The 24,960-nt window shown below is 40.9% G+C and overlaps 1 protein-coding gene across 14 annotated transcripts in view; it reads right to left on the bottom strand.

Moving 5' to 3' along the window:
* The window catches only part of ADGRV1 (adhesion G protein-coupled receptor V1), a 432,032-nt gene that overhangs the window by 246,997 nt on the left and 160,075 nt on the right, over positions 1–24,960 (bottom strand). For 13 of the 14 annotated variants that reach the window (XM_061622198.1, XM_061622202.1, XM_061622203.1 and 10 more), the window contains 12 exons: positions 24,305–24,505; positions 22,576–22,755; positions 20,313–20,477; positions 19,651–19,768; positions 17,837–17,960; positions 16,668–16,806; positions 10,991–11,176; positions 7,651–7,883; positions 7,125–7,273; positions 2,661–2,862; positions 1,763–1,982; positions 244–483 (listed from right to left, as the gene is read on the bottom strand). In XM_061622198.1, the coding sequence (XP_061478182.1) occupies positions 244–483; positions 1,763–1,982; positions 2,661–2,862; positions 7,125–7,273; positions 7,651–7,883; positions 10,991–11,176; positions 16,668–16,806; positions 17,837–17,960; positions 19,651–19,768; positions 20,313–20,477; positions 22,576–22,755; positions 24,305–24,505 (2,157 nt within the window). The remainder of the gene's footprint in view (positions 1–243; positions 484–1,762; positions 1,983–2,660; positions 2,863–7,124; positions 7,274–7,650; positions 7,884–10,990; positions 11,177–16,667; positions 16,807–17,836; positions 17,961–19,650; positions 19,769–20,312; positions 20,478–22,575; positions 22,756–24,304; positions 24,506–24,960) is intronic. The other variant, XM_061622197.1, reaches the window with a different exon arrangement.

Here is a 24,960-nt window from a genome sequence, read left to right as displayed (position 1 = left end):
GGGGAACTGTTCAATTTTTTTTAAAAAAAACCCACTTGAGTGTATTTAAAGTATTTCATTGGATCTCAGTTATGGATTGCAGTTTCACTACAATATAAGAAAACAAATAAAATCAAACAACAAATCCCCAAAATAGGCAGTAAATGAACAAATAAACAAACAAACTGGAAAAACACCAGTCAACCCAATCTGTTTTAGTAAGTTCTACAGAAACAGTCAAAAACAAAGATAGATATAATTTACTATTAGTGTAATGTTGGCAGCCTTGGGATCTAGTTCTGTTTCACCCTTTGCAATGCTCAGCCTAACAATGTAGGTCTCCTGAACTTCAACTTCTCCGTGAGGATAAATTTCCAAGTTGATGCTTCTCAGACCTCCTTCTGCTTCTTCAAAATAAAATGATCCATTCACTGGGTCACCAATGTCACTGTTCAGAGCAGGTAAAATTGCCTCTGTATTTGGCCCTAGAATGTCCCAATCAATCTGTGAAAGATATACATTCCAAATGCAGCATTTGTTAGTATCATAAAAATACTGCAATAGAAATGAACAATTAAGGTGGTTAGTACCAAGGTGTTAACTTGCAGAGGGCTACATAACTGCACTATTTCCCATGTGAGTAGTGGCAGGAAAAGCACAGCCCTTCTAATTGCTGGTGGCTTAACTGATCTGATGAGTAACTGGCAAGCCTTATAGCCATGCCAGAGAGCAACATATTTATTCATGTATTTATATCCCATTTTCCATCACATGCAGATTCTCATGGTGGTCAATGATCAATCATTATAAAAACTGACAAAACTATACATCAGCATTGCAAATAATACACCGATCGGTATGTCTTAGGCTTTCAAATGACACCTTCTGACCATTAAATAGGAGCAAGCCAAAGACATACTGCCACAGACAGCATGTAATTTCAGAATCCAGAATCTAAGGGTACAACCCTCCTCGCAGATATGCCGGGTTGAGGGGCTTCAGGATGCACCATATCTACTAAAACTGGCCTTAGGATAATCAAACTTTCATTATGAAATTATACTGGAATAATGTATTCTTATCTCTTTATTATCAAAGCACATATTAGCAAACATAAGCAAACAAATCTCCTTTAGACTAATATTCATTTGTCACTTTTATGACTGAGGGAATATAAGTTTAAGAAAGCCACTTTCTTTGGGCAATACTCACTTGGGAGGGTGGAATAAAATTTGAGGGATAGATTATTTCCAGTCCACTCAGAGCTAATGCTGGTGCAGTTCAGAATCTCCTACTGAACACAGTTATCAGCATGACTCTTCCTGCTACAATGGGTTTTGCAAAGGCAACTGAGGGCCACCACCTGTGGAACGTGGCAACACCAATGTCAGTAAGGCATTGAATCTGCTCTGGGTTTTAGTCTGAACTTTCAAGGAGTTCTCTAAGGAGCTGAAGCTTCAGCACCTTGGACAACTCCTTGAAAGTTCGGACTAAAATCCCGGGGCAGATTCACTGCCCCACTGACATGGGAGTCACCAGCCTCCATCGGCCACCACTACCACTCCAAAACTGCTTCTGAACAAGAAGGATTCCCTAAATCTTACCACATTCAGTAAATGCATAGTCCAGAAATTACTCCTATGTATTCTGGTTTACAATTTTATAGAACACAATCTTATAGAAAATGAGGGAGTATTAATTTCATCTCATTAGTTCCATAGGAATATGTATTCCTACAGTAAGAATCCACCCAAAACCAATTTAATAAATAAGACAGACATACCTGAGACTCTCCTACCAATCCTCCAGTTCTTTCCAGCACCAAGGACAGCGTCACTAACACATTAGGATTAGGAAGAATCATTCGGCTTTGGTTGAGGAATCGGACAGTCCCATGTGGAGAGTCACTTTTAGCAATAGTTATCTGGGTCACTAGGTGGAGCCCGAGTACCGCTCCCCCGCTGGAATTTATTAGCTGGATTTCAAACTGCTCAGCATATTCTCTGTTTCAGAGACAATAGAAAAGATCAACCAAACATGACCTCTCCACAGAAGAATAAAAAAAAATGAATGCTAGAAATGTAGGAACATAGGAAATGCCTTATACTCAGTCAGATCATTGGTCAATCCAGCTTGGTATTGTCTACACTAACTGGTGGTAGCATTCCAAGCTTTCAGGCAGGAATCTCTCCCAACCCTACCTGGAGACAGAGGGGACTGAACCTGGGACCTACTGCATGCAAAGCAGATGCTCTACCACTGAGCTACGGCCCTTCCCAAATTTGCCAGAACATTTGCATATATTCAAGATTAATTTTGGGGTAGTATTTACATTATAGACAAAAGCAAACGAAAGTACCTACCGGTGTATGATCTGCATTTATATATGTAATTGCAGTTTATTTAACAGATACATAGAAACATATAATTTTAATTACTTCATACAATAAATTTACAGGAAACAAGAGTGCAGTCTAAGATAAAAACTATCTTCTATTTTACACTTGCTCAATACATGCTACACAGGTGAAAATTTAGATCACTTTTCCAGCAGCAAAAGATATTCTCATATTTTTGTGATTGCCTTGTCAATTTTCATATCACGTACAGTAGCGTGAAGCATAATTGAACAGTTTTTGGCTAATGAATTAAAAATGCAAAGAAGTATTTAATATCATTACCTTTCATCATCATCTATAATTAAGACACTGATAAAACTCTGGTTTTGGCCATGATGAAAAATGACTGAATTATTTGCTATAATGTAGTCAACGCCACCAGGAAGCGCTGAAATACTTCTAGATGTGAAATCTGCAGTCACATAGCCATAACTCCCACGTTTTCTCACTACTGGAATCATTATCACCCCAACATCTTCTTCCACTACAAGAAAAGGAATTCAAAATGAAAGAATGTTGCTTTCTAAACTGCATGCTTGCATATGACCACCTGATTTTTAACGAGCTCACACATATAGGAGGGATTCAGGAAATATTAGGAATCTACCTACAAATATCATCACTGGGATAAAACTAGAATTGCAAAAAGGGTATTGCACACATCCTTGAAAATGGATAATTTCCACTTGTTTGAACCATGGGGCAAAGAATCATACAGGAGGTCTCGTTTCTTATTTTTATATTTGACATAAGCTATTTAACCCACAAATATCCATATAAAGGCTTTGTTTTCCAGATGCAGCATAGAGTAAGGGACTGCCATCTCTACTTGCTGCTGCTCCCACCAGCTAGATTGGGCTGGACTCCTCCCCCATCCCCCAGACAATGCCCTGCAAGGAACTGCAGTAGAAGCATCTGCTCTGTGGGTGATGGTATCACCTGGATGCCTGGAAGACTAACTGTCACAACAGATTCAAGCTACACCAAGGCCCTGCCCTGTAAGGGCAACAATGTCTGGCTGCATTAGAGTCACTTCCAGGAAGATCAAGTTCTCAGGCTATTTCTCTGTGAACAGCCTGTTTCTGTCTGAGCCAGTACTATAAGAACCTTGTAACATCCAGACTTTGGTGCCTGAGTTTGCTTGTTTTCCTCAACTCTCCCCATCCCCTTAAGAACATAAGAAGAGCCTGCTGGATCAGGCCAGTGGCCCATCTAGTCCAGCATCCTGTTCTCACAGTGGCCAACCAGGTGCCTGGGGGAAGCCCGCAAGTAGGACCCGAGTGCAAGAACACTCTCCCCTCCTGAGGCTTCCGGCAACTGGTTTTCAGAAGCATGCTGCCTCTGACTAGGGTGGCAGAGCACAGCCATCATGGCTAGTAGCCATTGATAGCCCTGTCCTCCATGAATTTGTCTAATCTTCTTTTAAAGCCATCCAAGCTGGTGGCCATTACTGCATCTTGTGGGAGCAAATTCCATAGTTTAACTATGCGCTGAGTAAAGAAGTACTTCCTTTTGTCTGTCCTGAATCTTCCAACATTCAGCTTCTTTGAATGTCCACGAGTTCTAGTATTATGAGAGAGGGAGAAGAACTTTTCTCTATCCACTTTCTCAATGCCATGCATAATTTTATACACTTCTATCATGTCTCCTCTGACCCGCCTTTTCTCTAAACTAAAAAGCCCCAAATGCTGCAACCTTTCCTCGTAAGGGAGTCGCTCCATCCCCTTGATCATTCTGGTTGCCCTCTTCTGAACCTTTTCCAACTCTAGAATATCCTTTTTGAGATGAGGCGACCAGAACTGTACACAGTATTCCAAATGCGGCCGCACCATAGATTTATACAATGGCATTATATCGGCTGTTTTATTTTCAATACCTTTCCTAATTATCGCTAGCATGGAATTTGCCTTTTTCACAGCTGCCGCACACTGGGTCGACATTTTCATCGTGCTGTCCACTACAACCCCGAGGTCTCTCTCCTGGTCGGTCACCGCCAGTTCAGACCCCATGAGCGTATATGTGAAATTCAGATTTTTTGCTCCAATATGCATAATTTTACACTTGTTTATATTGAATTGCATTTGCCATTTTTCTGCCCATTCACTCAGTTTGGAGAGGTCTTTTTGGAGCTCTTCGCAATCCCTTTTTGTTTTAACAACCCTGAACAATTTAATGTCATCAGCAAACTTTTCCTTTTGGATTATGTCTTTTAAGATTGTAAGCCAGGGGGCAGTGAATGAATTATTTTCATTGATCTTTAAGACCTTTTGGGGGCCTTTCCAGCTAAGAAGCAGAGTATAAATGCTTTGAATAACAAATGACCCAGTTTTACCACATTATGTACAAAATGCTTTCGGCCCTTCTGACATTCGCTTTGCTATGTTCTTTACTCAGAAGTGACAGCCCCATCTTCAGGAAGATGCAATGCATTGGGGAATGGAACACAAGTTAGCAATGGAAGTTGTCTCAGGTCTGGCATCCATGCCTATTAACTTAGCAAGTTGGAAAGGCACAGGAAGAAGAAACAGGTGAAAGTCGCAAACTGAAGGACAGGGAACATGAAGTCCATATAAGGCAAGGCTCAAGGCCCAGGTGGACAGAGTTGATGCTGCCTCTTGATTATCAATGGACTGCTTTAGTGTGGGGGTGGGGAGGGGGGAACTTGACCATTGTGGATGCATATAAGGCTGTTGATGACAGAGCAATCAGTTGCAGGTGGGACTAGAAAGTATATACAAGGGAAGCAGGATTATGTAAAGCTGATTACTAGCTGGTCCGTGCAGCACAATGAAGGAATATGCTGAAAGCCCGGCGCATACCTTCAGGGGGAGCGCTGCGGGCTGCTTGACGGTGAGTCAGGGTAATTGGGGGAGTAGCAAAGCTGAGAGGATCAACTAATACCTATTGTAAAAAAATATCCTGAATGTTTGTTTAGACTTCCAATTCATAAAGAGTCCTGAAAATTCTTCAAGAATCATATAATAACTTCAGTTGTTCAATCATAGAATCATAGAATCATAGAGTTGTAGGCCATCGAGTCCAACCCCCTGCTCACAGCAGGAAATCCTCAGCTAGAGCATCTCCTGCAGATAGCTGTCCAGCCTCTGCTTGAAGACATCCAGTGAAGGGGATCCCACCACCTCCCTAGGCAGTCGGTTCCATTGCCGAACCGCCCTTACTGTCAAGAAGTTCCTCCTAATGTCCAATCTGAATCTACGCTCCTGCAACTTAAAACCATTAGACCTAGTCCTACCCTCTGGGGCAGCAGTGAACAAATCTGTACCCTCCTCTATGTGACAGCCCTTCAGGTACTTAAATGACTAACTGCATGGCATATATAGGGACCAGTTCTAGTGAGCTACCTATATGTGCACCTGACTAACCACAGCTATTAGATGACTTGGGATTTGGCCCCATCTCCTACATTAATATTCTTACAAACAGATAATTCAAGTTGGAAAAGGGTTAATGGTCTGATTATGGCAACATGTGTTTGGGGGACCAGAAAGGATGTAGATACAGACTTAAGTGGTAGATATGATAGTCCAACACCAGGAAACATGCACATAGCACAGATTTTATGGAACGCCCTCCCAGATAAGATACGCCTGGCACCTTCTTTGTTATCTTTTCGGCGCCAGGTAAAAACCTACCTCTTTGCCCAGGCATTTTAAGCTTAATTTTAATTTTAATTTTAAACTTAAACTGTAATTGTAATTTTTATTTTAATTTGTATTCTAATTTTGTTTTTAAATATGTTTTTATAATTGTATACTGTAATCCACACTTGTTCGTATTTTAAATGTGGTTTTATCTTGTTGTACACCGCCCTGAGAGCTTGTTGCTATAGGGCGGTTTAAAAGTGCAATTAAATAAATAAATAAATAAATTTTGTATGGCTCCTGCCCTAGTAGATAATGTGTGTGCAGAAGCCTGTTTCTGTATAAGCGATACCATCACTATACTTGGGAACTGAGCAATTATGCAACTAAAATTTAAAGACCATAGCAAAGAGTTTTCAGGCATACAATTAAACATCAAGATTCTTTGTAGACTTAACTTGTGAACAGCTGCAGTGCTTTTATTTCTTGGCACTAATGTACTACTTTTAACCTAATTTTTTTTTATATATATATATATATATATATACATACATATATATATATATATATACACACACACATATATATATATATACACATACATATGTATATATATATACACATACATACATACATACATATATATATATATATATATATATATACATATATACATATATACATATATACATATACACATATACATATACACACACACACACATATATATATATACACACACACATATATATATATACATACATACATATATACATATACACATATATACATATACACATATACATACATACATACACATATACATACATACATACACATATATACATACATACATACACATATATACATACATACATACACATATATACATACATATATACACACATATATATACATATATACACACATATATATACATATATATACACATATATACACACACACACACACACACACATATATATATATATGTCACCTTAGCACTGATCAGAATCAGACCTGCTTAGGTCCAGAGAGGATGCTCTATCATCTGCCTTCACATCACGTTCTGAGATCATCATTAACAATGATGAAGTAATTCATATTCTCTCTATAATGCCATAAGATGCCAATTTTCACCTACCTTGTAGACTTGTATAAAGTGGATCAAATTCAATTATTCCCTCTGCATTGTCACTTTTTGATATAATGATTCTTATTACTGAGGCATTTCCTATCTCAGGGGGCTGGTCAACTTGTAGTCCATTTTCTTTTATCGTAAAATCAAATCCACTTGCAAAAGTATGTGAAGGGAAATATAAAGAAATTAGACAATAACTCAGATTCCTGTGTATCCCTATTTTTGTTCTACTACAAATTGGCTTAGTTCAGACATAACTGCATGGCAAACCATGGTTTCATGCCATGAGAATGAGACTGAATTTGATCCTGGTTTGCAATCTAGATTAGTAGGCCAAGTGTAAATTGTAGGGGGGGGGGGACAATGAATTCATTTTTAGGCCCAGTCACTAATTTCCATTTCGAAATGTACTGTTGAGTCCAGAACATAAAATCAAGTAAGATATCCAGCTTTGCCAAATGTTTTTTACCACATAAGCACATTTGTTGCTATGGCTGATCTTCTCCCATACAATGAAATTGATTTTTACCTTCCAAGTAGTTCAGCTTTTGTGATTTCTATTGAAAACTCTTCAGGACCTTCAGGAAGGTCATCATCATGGATTTCAGCATAAATAGTTTTGATAGTCTCCTTAGGTTCGAAAATAAGCTCTCTCAACATGACAGTAAAATCCATGCCTTCAACTGCAGTTCGATTCAATGCCTGACACCAGAGGCGAATTTGCCCATAATATCCATGTGAACGGACAACTGTAATATTAGCCTGTGGAAAACAAAGGCTCCGGTGACATTATTTTCACAAGCCTGTACAAACTGCTGCATCTAATAAGTAGAAATGTTGATTATTATTGTAAGCTGTATATTGTATGGTTTATTGTTATTGTTAAGTCTCTCTGGACTCTCAAGAGAAGAAGTGCAGGAAATAATAACAGAAGCTGACATATAACAAGTCAAAATATTGGTCCATTTAGCTAAGTATTGCCTACACTGACTAGCAGCAGCTCTCCAGGGTTTCAAATAGGAGTGTCTTCCAGCCCTTCCTGGAGATGCCGGGGACTGAACCTGGGACCTTTTGCATTCAAAGCAGATGCTCTTCCGCTGAGCAACAGCCCTACCCTATCAACTTGTCACATAATTCTAGTGTCTCTCTTAAGGACAAACAGTAGTTGTCTTAATGGATTACATCAACTGGTTTCGCTCTGGGCTGTGCTAGATTCAGGTTCTAGAGAGTCCTTGAGCAAGGCACCCTCCATGGACTCCCTTCTATCACTGAATCCTCCTTCTCACCACCATTATTGTCTGGGCCAGAGTGAGAGGCAGGTGAACAAGCAGGTTGCAATGGTGAAGAGAAGGAGCAGGTCCAGGAGGGTTTTTGTCAGTGGGCCCTATGCTGGAGGTGTGGCCCCCCAGCAGATGCCCAACCAGGGCCGGTTCTAAAGGACGGCCAGGTGGGGCACTGGCCTGAAGGCCCCTGGAGCTACAGGGGGGCCCTCAGCCACCCCTCCACTCCCCTTCCGTGATCCGTGGGCCCCCATGCCCCCCAACCTACCTGTCTCCTGTCTTTTACCATTGCCCTTAATGAAGATGGTGGCCATGGTTTCCCTAAGGTACTGAAGCCCCTGCCAGCATCTTAGTTGATGGCAGAGAAGTGCGCACATAGCACACACACGTGCCATCAACAAAGATGGCGCCGGAGGCGTCATCCCCTTAGGGAAACTGCGGCCGCCATCTTTGTTAAGGGCAATAGTAAAAGACAGGAGACAGGCAGGTGGGGTGGGGGGGCGCATGCACACACACACATGCTGGGGCCCAGGGCAAGCTGATGCCCAAGGGCCCTGGCATGCCTGGAGCCGACCCTGTCAGCCCAACCATGCTGACCCTTGATGCTGGCACTGACTCTGGGACTGGATTTTTGGTAGACAGTGGAAACTTTCTGAGTAGAAAAATGCCACTTTGGTTGGCACATTTGTTGCACTAATCTGGAGCATAAAATGAGAATTTATTGCCTTAAGCCACCAAAAAAATTTATCAATATAAAGACACACTGCATGTGAGCTTATGGCATCCTATGCACAGAACTAGATTTATTTTTTTATGTTCTCTGGGGATTTGTAATAGTTTCTAGAGAAAGTCTAACATTCAGGCCTGCTAAGCTTCCTTTATTCTGAAGTGAGTAACTGTTGCGTAGATGGTGTTGGAAAATGGTGTGTAACTGGACCAATTCTGACCTGCAGCCAGTGTTTGCTGGGTGGCTGCATATCCTCTCCATTCCTCTCCCAGTCTTTATCTGTATTGAAATTGTTTTTTAAAAAAATTAAATTATTTTTTTTTACAAATTGGTTTTAAGATAATTAGTTTTTAGTGTTATATTACTTGTTTGCCACTGTGGGCTCCTTTTGGGTGGGAGGGATATAAATTTAATAAAAATAAAATAATAAAATAAATAATGTATGGGAGGAAACCTTTTATTTTTGATTAATTTATAAAGGTATTTATAAACTGCCAGCACATAATAAAACATTGTGGCAGCATAAACCAAATTAAACAAGTAAGTACAATAAAATTCATTAAAACATCAACAAATCACCTTACAGGAACAGAACTCAAATTCAACAGTCACACATGATGGCTAATATAGCACCAATATGATGGCACAAATGTGGTGCTACAAGTATATATTACCACCTTTGTGGAAGTGTCCTCACAGAAAGCTGTTCTGGGAACAAGTGTTCAAGGAAATCTGAAATATTATTGAGGAACCTTTACAATGTACTCCACAACTTTTTACTGTCTATATTTGAACAGGAAAACATAATTAAGGACTTTGTAATGTTTTTACTGGTTGCTGTGAGACAGACTATTGCCCAGATGGAAAACATTGCATCGGTTAGACACTGAAACTTGGTATGGTAATGTGTGTAATACTGCCAACTTAGAAAAAAAAATCACTCATAACGTTCAGTCTCTACAGGGAATTGAAATTCTGGATGTTTTTCACATTATGTGGTGGAACCTTATTGTATATGCTAACGGTGTGAACCTTCCTCAACAGCAGTCTGTGGCTTCCTTAGAAATTTAAGATACATGAATAAAATGCAATATAGATTACTTCTGATTACATACCCATGGGACAAAAACTGTATGTGTGTATATATATAATTGGCTGTTGTTCTCTCCTTCTTGTTTTTGTTTTGGGGTTTGTTTGTTTGATATTTGTCACTTTTGTTCTCCTTGTATATGCATAAAACCCTTTTTTTTAAAAAAGATCAACAAATTATGATTAAAACATCAAAAAGTCACAACGCACAAAAGCAAATGACCAATTAATACACTTAATTCTCTAAAAATTCTTCATGGAACAAATGAATGACAAAACATCAAAATTGTAGGTGCCTATCTAATTTCAACAGAAAGTGCATTTGAAAGTGCTGGTGCCACTACACTGAAAACCTTGGTCTAAGTAGAAACTAAGCAAATGCGTGCCTCCTGTGGGACAGTCAGGGGGGCTTCACCAGCTTATTGCAGTGATCTAGGATATGGGTCAAGGCAGTCCTTCAGGTTCCTTACATAGAAAAAATTAGGCAACCAACACTTGGAGTTCCACCCCTATTCTATGTATGAAAAACCTTCTTCATGTACAAAAGGGGGACATTGTTTTAAAGAATCTACTGGCACCTGCCTTCAGTTTAACTAATTAACAAATAATTGAGTACTAAATTAAAACAGGATTAAAACACAAATGCAGAATGAATTTTATTACAATGCCTTTTTGGGGAAATTTTTTGTAGCATATGGCTTGGCATTAAGCCCAACCTGGACTTCAAATAATGAATAGCTATTCTAATAATTCAGTATTTAAACGCCACATACCCATTTTTCTTCTTCGCTTGTCTGCACTAGTTCCTGGGAGAATGCAAACTGCCCATAGGGAAAATCACTAGCAGCCATGGTGATGTTTGCTGTGCTGGCAGACTCATTTATGGTTCCTCCATCACTGATACCACTTAGCTGAAACTGATAGTGATGCTTTTCCTCAGGGAGATCATCATCTAGAGCCTAAAGAAAAGCAAACAGACCAACCTGAAAAGGATTTTGTAATGTTCACCTGGAAGGGGAAGCTGTTTAACATGAATCAAGATACAGAATCTAACCAACATGGGATGCTAAGGGCACAGATATATACTTGAGGTATAGCAGTTAAGGGGCTATAAGATGTGGCAGAAGCCTTACAATGATGGTGTAACATCAGATAGGCCACTGTCAAGAAAGATATGCTGGCACAACATCTGCGATATGGTGACAGAACATGCTGCTGGTGCATCCACTATGTCAAAGATATATCTGTGGAATAGTTAAAATGCAGCAGAGTCATTGGACTGAGGCAGCACAGAGAAGCACACGTGCGGTATCCTATACTCCTCCAGGCCACAACCCACCCGTATTATTATTGTTGTTATACACCACACATCACAATGAAATAGTATAGGATATTATGTAAGTCAGCACCCAGTCACAGCACACCACTACAGTATATAAACTCCACAAATGAAGACCATCATCCTGATTACAGGGTACACAGTATGGAGCTGTATCTCTCTGGTCATGCACCCTTAGAGCTCATAAGGGCAAATTCTGATGAGGGGAGCTATGAAAAAAAGGGAGCATTGCATAAAAAACAAGCACATTGAACAAAACAGCCTGTCTCCAAAACACATATGAGGACTTGAGCACATTGTTATCACTTCTCTTTCTAGTTCCCTAATAGGTGCATTTTTGTTGTGGATGCTATTGTGAGCCACCTTGGTCGGGTTTTTAATGGAAACGCAAGGTATAAATGTAACCAAATTTTTTTTTATAAATCCCTCACCTTGAGACTCCAGACACAAACTCTGCTGTGTGGGTTTGCCAACCTTCATGCTTCAGCAAGCTCTTGTACCCTTGCAAGCTCCATGATAAGACAGTTATGCAACAGGTGTAGGTGTTCCTACCTTGGGAACACTGTATCAGATATCCTGTTGTAGATCAACTGTTCAAGGCCCAGGAGTACCACTGCCTGGCAACCCCACCACACATGTGTCTCCCTGCTCCTGTTAGGATCTATTCCATCACGGATGCTGTGCAATGAAGGCTTTCACTTTGCCATATATGTTCACAGAATGATATAATCTTAGAATCGTAGATCACAAGAAAAGACAATAATGCTGGGAATAACAGAAGGGAGTAGAAAAAGAAGAAGACCAAACAAGAGATGAATTGATTCCATAAAGGAAGCCACAGACCTGAACTTACAAGATCTGAACAGGTTGGTTCATGACAGATGCTATTGGAGGTCACTGATTCATAGGGTCGCCATAAGTCATAATCGACTTGAAGGCACAGAGCAACAAAGAATTGTAGAATTGGAAGGGGCCTATAAGGCCATCAAGTACAACTCCTTGCTCAATGCAGGAATCCAAATTAAAGCATACCTGATAGATGGCTGTCCAGCTGCCTCTTGAATGCCTCCAGTGCTGGAGAGCCCACCACCTGCCTAGGTAATTGGTTCCATTGTCTTACTGCTCTAACAGTTAGCAAGTTATTCCTGATGTTCAGTCAAAATCTGGCTTCCTGCAACTTGAGCACAATATTCCATGTCCTGCACATTGGAATGATAGAGAAGAGATTCTGTCCCTCTTCTGTGTGACAACCTTTCAAGTACTTGAACAGTGCTATCATATCTCCCCTCAGTCTTCTCTTTTCAAGGCTAAAATGCCCAGTTCTTTCAGTCTGTCCTCACAGGGCTTTGTTTCCAGTCCCCTGATCATCTTTGTTGCCCTCCTCTGAAACCTGTTCCAGTTTGTCTGCATCCTTCTCAAAATACGGTGTTCAGAATTGGATACAGTACTCAAGATGAGGCCTAACCATTGCCAAATAGAGGGGAATCAGTACTTCACACGATTTGGAAACTATACTTCTGTTAATGCAGCCTACAATAGCATTTGCCTTTTTGCAGCCACAGCACACTGTTCACTCATATTCAGCTTGTGATCAACAACAATCCCAAGATATGTGTCCTTTTTTGTTTTCAGGTCATTTCTAAGCTTTCTGTGAAGCACATTGGCTTCTTCCTCTGCCTTCCCTCTTTTTTCTTGATGGAATTGTTTGCCATTGTTGGCTTTAGAATTTCCTTTCTTAGAAACTCCCACCCATCTTGGGCTCCTTTTCTCATTAGGGTCACTTGCCATGGAACCTTACTTCTTTTGAGTTTATAAAAATCAGCTTTCCTGAAGCTCAGGGTATGCATATACTTACTCTCAGTTTTTGCGTCCTTTAAAATCAAGAACTCAAGTATAGTGTGGTCACCTTCCCCCAGAGTTCCCGTAATTGGCACTTCATCCACGAAGTCATCTCTATTTGTTAGAATCAAGTCAAGAATACCTGATCCTCTAATTGCTTCCTCTACTTCCTGTAGGAGGAAGTTATCTCCAATACAAGTCAGGAATTTCTTGGAGGGGCCGTGTTTGACAGAATTTGTTTCCCAACAGATGTCAGGGTAATTCAAGTTCCCCATCATGCCTCCTTGAAACAGTGGCAATTTGCTTTGCAAAAGTTTCATCCTTGTCTTCTTCTTGATTGGGTGGTCAGTAGTAGACTCCAACCACCATGTTCCTTTTATTCCTTGCCCCATTAATTTTAATCCAGATACTCTCGGTGGAGCAAGCAAGCTCAATCCCCTATATTTCTGTGCAGGGATATATATTTTTAACATATAGCGCAACTCCACTTCCATTTCTGTGCCTTCTATTCTTTTTTGTAGAATTCATATATTTCAATTGCTGTATCCCAGTCATGGGAGTCATTCCACCAAGTTTCAGTTATACCTTTCAAGTTGTATTTACTCTCCTGTATTAAGAGTTCAAGTTCGTGCTTTTTGTTTCCCATACTCTGGGCATTAGTATACAGACATCAAAGAGCATGTGATTTACGGCCTGGCTTCCTTCCTACATTTTTATGAAGACTATTACTGGGCCCCATTAGAGCTGTTCCCTCAGTTCCTCTTACCGTGCACAAGCCTTTGTTAGTCGTTACCACCAAGTTTAAGTCTCCCTCCCCATTAAGATTCAGTTTAAAGCTCTCGAAGTTCTCCATGCTGTGGCAAAGACATTCTTCCCGGTCCCTGTGAGGTGCAACCCATCACTTGCCAGTAGTCCATCTTCCAGGAAGCATAGCCCATGGTCCCAGAATCCAAATCTCTTGCATCGGCACCACTTTTGTAGCCAGTCATTCACCCGGAGTACTTTTCTTTCCCTTTCTACTCCTCTTCTAAGCACTGGAAGGATGGATGAGAAAACTACCTGGGCCTCAAAGTTCTTGAGTTTCCTTTCCAGAGCTTCAAATTCTGACACAATTTCTTCGTAGCTCCACTTAGCAGTATCATTCGTTCCCATATGGATGAGAAGAAATGGATACCTGTCAGTGGGCTTTATGAGTGATGGCAACCCTTCCGTCACATCTCTAATCCATCCTCCAAGGAGATAGCATATCTGGCAAGTCCATGGATCTTCACTGCATACATGGGTTTCAATCCCACGCAGTAGGGAGTCTCTCACTACTACTGCTCTTCTCTTCTTCTTGTCGTGGGGCATGGTTTCATTGCCTCTGCTTGACTGAGCTTCAGCCTCTCACTCGCTGTCATGTGGGGTCTCCTTTAATTCTTTCCCTGCCAACTGTCCTCTAGTCTCATCCTCCAGTGCCTGTAAGCGGTTCCGTCGTTACACCAGTGAAGGGTGTCTTCCAGATCTTCTACTCCTGTCACCTTTTCCATGGAGTTTCCTCCAGTTCATTGTTGCTCTCCACAACAGTCTCCTCTTCTACTTCAACTTGCTGTTATTCTTCCACCTCCTATACTTCTGTTTGCTGTTGTTATTCCAGTGTTTTATCTAAGAACTTCTCTTATACTCTTGTGGCCACCTGCCTTTCCAGACCTCTCATTTTTTTTCCCAACAGCACCACCAGCTTGCACTTGTTGCATGTGTACACCATGTAGTTCTCAGGCAAGAAAGCAACCATTGCACGCGCCTTGCAAGTCACTGCCACTGGAGTGTCCTTCCCGTCCATAGTCTCTACTGCCTTTTGCTTCTTTCTTTCTACTTGTATTGTAAAGACATGTGCTTTGTCCTGTCCTCCTTCACGGTAAATAGCAGAGTCCCACTGGTATGTGGTGCACCATACAAGAAAAAAAATAGAGACCTCCCCTGTCAAACTCCTGTTAGCATTCCCTGTTCACTCTCTTTGTTAGCTCACTCTTCGAGAGCTGGTTCTCTTATATTTACTCTGGAACAGCTGACACAGCTTCCTCGGCTCTGCTCAGTTAGGAGTCAGGAAACAGAATGAAAGGAAATGTTGATAAAGGAAAGGAAAGCAGCTTTGCTGCCGCCGCCTCCTCCTTTGCTGTGGCTGGTCAGTTTTCACCTTAGCAAGCAGAGACCAGCTCTTATGCTTTTGGAAAGGATACTTTGGGCAATACTTGGCTTATTTCCTTTTGCTGGGAGCTTAGATTATTCAAGTGGAGGGGAGAGGGAGGGGAAGGGGGAGAGAGAGAGAGAGAGAGAGAGAGAGGTGTCAAGGGTAAGCCACTGAAGTTCAGAGCAAACAGGATCACTCTGCAAAGATGGAGAATACACGGATCACTGAAAATTCTGCTGCTAAATCCAAACTCAGCTGAATTCTCACCCATCCCTACTCAGGTTATCTAGAATGTGAAGAGGCAGGCCATGTGGGGCATACAAGAGAGATGGATACTGCTGTCAGGATATATGAGGTAGTCAGTTGGTGGAGGGAAGGAAGGATGATGAGGGAGAAATGATGTGAGGGGAGATGAGGTCTGCTGTGATCCTAGCAGGGAGGATAATCACATGGATTGTCAGTGGAAGGGGCTTTGCTAAAAGGTCTGGTAAGCCCATGTCTCTCAGTTCAACCAATCTCAGTGGGTCTTGAACCTTTGTCCCAGGAGAGCTGTTGCCTGCTCTCTGTAGGCCTCCTGCCCAGCAAGTTACATGGGTGCTGCATTGTGCAGCTCTTCTTCCTCCCCTATACGTGTTGTGATCCAACATTGTGCTTGTGAGCAGCAAAAGGAGACCCAAACCCCTGTCTGCAGAGAGGCTGGGGACCCACAGTAGTGGGGTTATTGCAGCCTCTGCCAGTGGAACTCATGGAGTAGGGGCACTAGTGCCATTGTACAGGCTGTGATGCAGAGAGGTGTCCTGGGGACTTTTCCCCATTGTCATACATTTGCTGACTCCTTCTGTGTGTGAGAGAGTGCCATGTGGGCACCACTGGCACAGCCCCTGCTTAATGGCAGTTGCTATGACTTTTGGGGACATGGCTGACAATTTTGTGCTTGTCGGGGATTTTCTCTGTGTTATGTTTCCTCCTCTTCTCTTTGGCTTAGTGGATACAGGGCAAGGTGGCCATTACACTGGCACAATAACCACATATGCCCCCCTTGCATATAGTCATTGGAGTTTCAAGATTGTTCGGCTGAGAAAAAAGAATCTGTAGTTCATACCTGTATCAGTATAACAGCAGAAGACTGCCTGTCTTTCATCATCACAGATCCTGATATCTCAGCAAATTCCTTCTGATCAGGTGGTGTTATGTTCCAGGAGACTGTGACCTCTCCAAAAATCCCTGGCCCACGTACTAGGCTGTACATAATAGGCACATGGTCAGATTTTAAGTTTAATTTTATGGTTTTGGCTCTGCCCTCACATACCTTCAGTGTACAAACACTGCAGCTGTCTTAGGCAGATTCCCCCCCCCCCCCGATAAAGCTGCAGCAAAATTATTGCTGTTCTTTTTAACGGGAAACCTGTGTCCTGGAACAGCCATATCTTGGATCTCTGAACTTATGTGAATTATCATGAAATATAAATGGACTTTGCTTTAGTCTTAACATTTATTCATACTATGGCATGACATACCAAAATCTGATCTGCAGGTGCACAGTGTGTGAATTCTTGGGTATTTTGAGAGTGCTTCAAGATATCAGCTTCTCCAACAGTCATAGCCGTGAAACGGGAAGCAAAGAGGAAATACTCGGACAGAAAGCACTTGCTATCATGAGTATTTGAAGTCACCATTGATAGGTGTTATAGGAGTTCTGGTCAAAATTGCTATTCCTCTCATGTTGATTCAAGTAGTGTATTTGGTGTAGAAGCACTCTGTGAATGGATTAGCACACTTGACATCTAGTATTTTGCATGCCAGCCTGTTGGCTACCCACCAAAATACAATGACTGCTGGAGAAAGTAGGCATCTGGAAGAACTCTGAAATTTCCCAAGCTAATTGAAAACAGAAGTGAAGACTCTTCCTGTAATGAATTAAAATATTAAAGTTTTCCCCAGATGGTGGGGATAAAAATGTTTTATTTGGATTTGCATATATCTGTGCATGTCCTTACTTTGACAGCCATGAATCCTATCTTCTAATGAGTTGAACTGAAACTATTAGAATTATTTGGGATTTCTACACATGCCAGCACAAGAAAGTAGTAAATATTTTGAGATTTTCTGATTAGGTTGGGATATTTTTTTTAAAAACCTTAAAGCTGTAAATCGTAAAAGCTTCTTATAAATAAGGGTGGCATCTACTTCTTGGCAAATATATGTTTGCATGTATTTGTAGATCACAACAATATTTTACAACAAAGGCTGAGAGTTCAGTGATGTACCTACCCAATAAAAGCAGTCCCATTATACTTTCCCATGGGCTCCCCAATCAGAATATGGGTGGATGATGAAGCTATCCCAACAATCCCAAAAGCGTCCTGATCTCCCAGTACAGTGATGACTGCCACACCTGTGAATACAAAGACGTTTGCTGATTTAAAAGAAAATATCATTGATATGACTTTATTCTATTTTCTCTTTGGATTAAAATCAAAGTGGCTTACAAATATGAAAAAGACAAGATGTTTTTGCATGGCCATCATAGAATAGAATAGTAGGGACGAAAGAGGCTTATAAGGCCATCGAGTCAACCCCCGCCCAATGCAGGAATATAAGTTAAAGCACACCCATAGAATCATAGAATAGTAGAGCTGAAAGGCATTTGCAATCATGCCAATGGGCTGTATCCAATTAATTGGGTTGGATCTGCAATTAAATTTCAGTGCAATCCTACTTTTTCTATCAATTATCCTTGATTTATTTTTTAGTAAGTTATATGTTAATTGACTGGGACAAGTGACATCTTTAGTTTTTAGCAGTTAATAAGTTTGTAATGCAAAAATGCCACTGAGTACTGAGATTTTAGAATGAAATTTGTTACACGCATACAGGACACAGGTTCTTGTTTCTGCTCTGAAAACCAGCTCAACTCAATTTATTTTCATAGGAACACAGGAAACTGCCTTACACTCAAGTCAGACCATTGGTCCATCTAGCTTGGTATAGCCTACATGCAGGCCCTCCCTTAGTATGTGCGGGGCCTGGGGCAAAAGCATAGTTGGGGGCCCCCCACATTTGCTCTGGGTCACCGTCTTGATCTTGGCCAAGTCGCCGTAGGTGTGCAGGCACCAGTCGTGGAACTGCCAGCCCAGTTCGCTGTCCCCGGGGCAGATACCACTCGCTGACCACAGCAGGAGAGGTGGTGGCGGCGGTGGCAGCTTCGGCATGGTGGGTGGGCAGGCAGGTGAGCGAGCCCCTGTCCCAGGCGGAGAGAAAGAGAGCAAGCAAGCACTGTGCCCTGCCTGGCATGGTGAAGACGAGCAGGCAGGGAGGGAGGAGCCAGCTGGTGAGCAGATCGCCAAGTGCGGGGCCTCCCCAAAGTGCAGGGCCCGGGGCAACTGCCCTGCTTCCCGGTGCCTAGGGGCGGCTCTGCCTACACGGATCGGCAGGGACTCTCTGGGGTTCTCTCCCAGCCCTTCCTGAAGATGGTGGGAATTGAACCTAGGACCTTCTGCATGGAAAGCTTGCGCTCTACCACTGAGCCAAGGCTCTTCTCCACTATTTATTTATTTATTTATTTATTTATTTATTTTATTCGATTTATTAGTCGCCCATCTGGCTGGAAACCCGGCCACTCTGAGTGACATACAAAATAAAGGCATATAAACATCAAACATAAAAGTATGTAAACATCAAAAAACAAGCAATAAAACTAAACAACAAAGTAGAAGCTATCCCCCAACCCACACAGCCCAACCCAAATATTTCACCTTATTTCTTGCCCCCCCCCGAAAATATGTTCAATACAACATAATACAATTTCTCCCTTGGAGACTCATAAACACTAATTCACTAGTCAGTAAAAGCCTTTTATTTTGAATGGTGGCAGGTGGGGGGAGAATCTGAGGGTTTCTAATGAAATCCACAAGCTCAGATTCCCAGTTCTCTCAACTTTTGTCAAATCATGCCACTTTGTAACCTTCTTAAAACAATAGGCAAAGAGATTGCCACAAGAGCAAGGCAGCTAGATCCCCTAGGGCAGCCCTGTAATTGAAGCACTAGTCTTCGGACATCCCCTGGACTTTTCCCCTTGTATTTACCATTTATTGGTGATATCTCTGTGTTATCAGTAGACACCAGCTGAATTGTATAATTTTCATCATCTTCCAATAGATCATCTTGAATTGCTTGTAAAACTATGGTTTTCTGAGATTCCATCTGCAATAGAATGGTATATTAACAGAAAAATGTGTATCTTCAGTTCTAAGCAAATTAGCACCTCTAGCATAAATTTACAATATTTAATTGATAAATAATTAACCCCACCCTGCCCCCAATTCTGTCAAGAAACATTTAGTTTCTCAGATGGCACTTCTGAGAAGCAGAAGGTGTCTAAATAAGACTCCATTTTCTAGATTCATAAAGAGACTCAGTAATGACCCATGGCTCACAGCAGCAGCTGGAAGAGAAGCTTACAGCCCTTCTCTCTGGCCATTGTAAAGCCGGACCAATCTCGCCACAGGTGTTCTTGACGAAATCTTCCTCTTACTTTTGGAGTCAGGTTAACTGCAATAATACATCACTTTGGGGTCAACAAACAAAACAATAAATTGTCTCTATGAGTATAGCTACGGTTTTCAGGCATGTTTAGAACCCCATATAAAAGGCTGATTTTTCCCTTCTATGACCCTCAGACAGACTGGTAAATATGTATACAAGCATGCAAGGGAAAAAAGGAAGTGCTAGAAAGCAGTAAGCATACCTCAGCAAAGAGAAGAGTCCCATTGAGAGGAGTGAGATCATATTTAGCTGCTTCCTCAAGTATCCAAATAATTCGAACTTCTCCCTGGCCTCCTTGACTCCGACTTACAGTAAGAAATACCTTTGCAGCAGGATCATCAGTTGACTGGGGCTCCTTTACCATTACCTAAAACAAGAAAAATAGAAAAAGCTTAGACATGAGAAGCAGCTTGACATTGTGCAGATATGAATGTTAATGTGGATAAAAGATGAAAGCCACAAACACCCAGCAAGTAATTGGTGCCACCCACAAAGACAACACTGATATCCTTTCAGTACCACACATAGAGTTCCTGATCCAGTGCTAGAACCACAGATCTAGGTGTCAGGAAGGAACTGTGGAACCTACTTCTTTGAACACACCAGCCTCACTAGAATGAAACTAAACCATCTCTTCTCTCTCTACACTCAACGTTCTGATTCCTGACTCATGCTTCCTGCTTCATTTAAATGTTTCAAGTGAGAAACATACTAAATAGTGTTCGCTTCAAACATTCATTTTTCTTCTTCTTTTGGCATCTGAAATAGTGGCTGCATTTGGAAACCAATTAAATCTGTTTATTACATTTCCCAAAGAATTATATATGTACCAGTGTCATGTGGGCACAACCTAGTGTCCTTCCTGTGCAATGGTCTCCTAGCAACCACAGGCTTGATGATGATCTGAAACATGTCCATCTTAATAACCTGCCTAGAAATAATATCCTTTCTCTAATACAAAACCTAGCTATTATCTGCCTCTCTTAACAATACAGCTGTCTATGCGAAGCTGCTATGTAAGGAGAAAAGCAAAACAAATAGACTAATCAGGCTCTGGATTTGAACAGTAGAATACATGCAAGTCAAAGAAGCTATTTTAAAATCCAATTTAGAGAGAAAAATCCAAACTGCCCCTCCCCCCAAAAATATACAAGTGGTTTTGTTGCTTTGTCTTAAAGTGGAGAACCTGCCTACAAAAAATGAAACCAGCTTAAGTTCCCAGAGTATAATCAAAAGTGGCAGCTTTGATTTAGCAAGACAGTGCAAATGTGCAAGCTCCTGGAGAGGAAATTGCAGATACTTTGCTCTTCCCCAGTCCTTTTTATTGTCATGCTCTGCTGAGCTAAGCCAAGGTTTGGCTTGATATGGCATCTGGACCGGGACTAGTAGTTAAGCTCTCTCCTCACTAGTCACAAACTTTCACCAAGATCAAACCTTGGTTACAGCTCGTGGTCAGTGAAGACAAAGGTTAAACATTAATTCCAGTCCAGGCAACACTTGGTTTAGCTCAGTGCGGTGCCAGAGTAAAAAGGATTGGGGACAAGCAAAACAACTGTGAACTCCTCTCCCCAAGCACACACATTTGCGTGGTCTCAGTAAACCATAGTTTCTTTTACCGTGTTGCATAAACCAGCTCATTATCAGTGAAGAAGCCCTTTCCATATCATTGGCAGGAGTAGGGAAATCACACAACACAATGATGTGAAGTCAGGTCATGGGGTGAGATGTACTAAGTTGTGATGGAGGAGGAGATGGTGAAGGAGAAACTCAGCAGCAGGCTGCCATGTTTCATGTTGCAGGTAGTTCTGTTCTCAGGGCCAGGGTTAGGTTTGTAGTTCCTAAAGAAATATTATTGATTGAATTAAGTATATAATAATTTTAAAATGGTAAAAACTAAACTAAATGAAATGAAATGGATGACCATACTGCCTCTAGGCCCATCAGGAGAACAAGACAAAGAATGGAGGAGGCTCACAGCCTACATGCTGCACTGACAGGACAATGGCCAACTTTCAGTTTACTCAAAACACATATACAGTGTTGTTTTTGGTAAAAAATGAGATGTTGGTACTCATATATCGACAAAAGTGGCATGGTTGCCACCACAAAATAGCTGCTAGTGGAACAAAAAAAAGAGGGTGCTGGTACTCCACAACGGCAAGTACCAACATTTTTAAAAAAGCATTTCACAATGGGCAAAAAAGTCTCTCATCTCTCTTAACTTCGTGCTTTCCAATGATGAGTTAGCTGCCATTTCAAGAATCATAACTATACACTTCAGTTACATTATACATTGCTTGTAACACATAACATATTAATTTCCTCATTTTTTAAAATAAAATGTAATTATTTTTGGTTGGATGGATGGAAACTTTATTGAATCCTTCAGTATTATTTCTCCGTAATTGATGATTCAACAGCTATACAGCCAGCACCACACAAATATTGCCAAAAGTGTCACTTACATGCTTTTCTTCAAACCCAAATACTCCAACAGGAGAGTCGTTTGGTGGAATAGTGACAGTCACTTGCACATCCTCCCCTAATCTGGCACCACCTGTCACTCTGAGTAAGGTGACAGTGAACATCTCTACAAATTCAACAATGTCATCATCTAGGATGGAGATCTCTATAAATCCTGTTGCCTGGACAAAAAAACAAAATTCAGTGAAATAAGTGACATGCATTATTATGATCTGCACGCTGAAACTCAAGAAACTTAGATGATACAATATGAGAAATAGATGGCATTAAAAAAAGTGGACCTAAACTATAGTAGAGCTAAGTGGTTTCTGGCAACAACTTTCCTCAATTTTATTTGCGACTTCATCAATGAATCAGAAGGATAGGGAAGGGGACCCCCAATGAAGCAGTATCTTTTTCCTGTCACCCCCCCTCCATAAACCCAATCACTCGGAGTGCACAGTAATGAGTATATGTACTATGTGCTAAAAAAAACCCTGAAGTAAAATTCTGCACCTAATTTTGAAACCTGTATAAAACTGTGTGCTGTGTTTCCTGCTTTCTGTAGTCATGTGGACAAGTGAAGAATTTTGCAGGACACTGAATCCCTGCCCTAGGATGACTTGAAGTCCTAAGGATCGATCCTCTGGTCTGGCTGGCTTTACCTACACACGCTTTCACATTTATCTTCACAGCTATAAGTGTTACAAACTTTTTTTAGAATTAAGCCACAATTCTCCAAACACCAAGTACAGAGCCTGATTACATATGTGTGCCTTTCCTGCACTTGTATGGAATCCACACAGCTCTGCTGATATTTCACTAGTGCTGTCTGACGAATGAACTGCAGAGAATAGGTGCGGCCAAGCATCAGTCCTTTAATGAGGATATGCAGCTTTACAGGAGTAGTGGATGGGGAGAAGTCTTAATATTGTGCTCCACCAGCTGCCTCCTAAAAAAAGAGGAGCCAGGAGCCACATTTCATATAGCTTGAGTGACGAGAAGTCTTGCTCCCTAGCGTGGATGGGATCTACATTTCCGTGCTGGTTTGATTTTCACTTCGTCAAACTTCCTTCCGATACTGCTTTGTAAGGGATCTTGTGATAAATACCAATTCGTTTTCCCCCCTGCAAATATATATATATATATATATATATATATATTGTTATATATATATATATTGTTTTTTCATATTTTTTTAAAAAATGATATTTTCCTCAAAATATAAATATTAATATTTTGAGGGAAATTTCAGTATTAACATAGATATTTTGAGGAAAATATTAATATAGATATTTTTGAGGTTAATCTTTTTTTAAAAAAATCTGCTTTAACCACAGAAAACAGCTAGAAAAAACCCAAGCTGAAAAGACAAAAAAGTGTGAATAAATACAAAATCTGGTGTCAAATTTGAATTTTGTGAAATTCAAACACATCTTAATCCCAATTAATGGCTACTAGAGCAGGAGCACCTGAGAGCTGAGGGGAGGATTTAACATTGTGTCATTCTCTCCCCCTTCCCCAACCAGCTTGGGTGTCCCTTAGGCATCCCACCACAGCTTTGGATTGAATTGTGCTTTTAAAAAAAGTGGGCAAAGAGAGAAAAAACCCTGTAATGGGGCTTTCATATGATTAACTGCAACCACCATGCAAGGAACATGGCCATGAAAATCCAGAAACTGAGGACTACAAGATAATCTAAAATGTATGTGAATTCTTGTATCAGCATACTCCATCAGTACTCCATACTTGTCCATCAGCAAAAGTAAGGTTCCCAGATGATGGGGTAAAATCTTCCAGGCTAGCAGTGGTAGGTGTGGCTTCCCAATACAGATTTATCGATCCAAACTTTCCTGCCCTTCGAGAAACTGGTAGCTTCAAAACATTATCTGGTGGTTGTACTTCATAACCAGCTACGGTCCCACCCATATCCTGGAAAGGAAACAATATTTTAAATTAATCCTCAGAACAATCATTCAGTGCACTGCATTTCTGACATAGTAAAGTCAGGATATTAAACCATGCTTTGAAGGTAGTTTTCAAACTGGTATGTTCCAAGTAAAGATGGGCAAGAATTTCAATTCAGTTCACATTTCAAGCCGAATTTATCAAATTCACACTTTCCAAAACAACATGAGAACCTAAACGCAGCCATCCTCCAAAATTCGCAGTTATTCAAATTTTGTGATGCCATCTGCCTTCCAAACAATATATACAAAAATGCATGTATTAAGAAAGGTGTGCATAAAAATAAATACATGAGCAGAAATAACATGCAAAATACATTATATGACAAGAAATGGCTTGCAAAAATGTGCATATTAGTCAAAACCTGATGGAATGCCTCTCTTGACACAAACGCACCCATACACTAAGCTCAACATCAA

This window comes from Rhineura floridana, chromosome 1, assembly GCF_030035675.1.
Source record: "Rhineura floridana isolate rRhiFlo1 chromosome 1, rRhiFlo1.hap2, whole genome shotgun sequence".
Classification (NCBI taxonomy): domain Eukaryota; kingdom Metazoa; phylum Chordata; class Lepidosauria; order Squamata; family Rhineuridae; genus Rhineura; species Rhineura floridana.
Note: the sequence above shows the minus strand (reverse complement) of the source record. Positions and strands in the feature narration are given on the sequence as shown.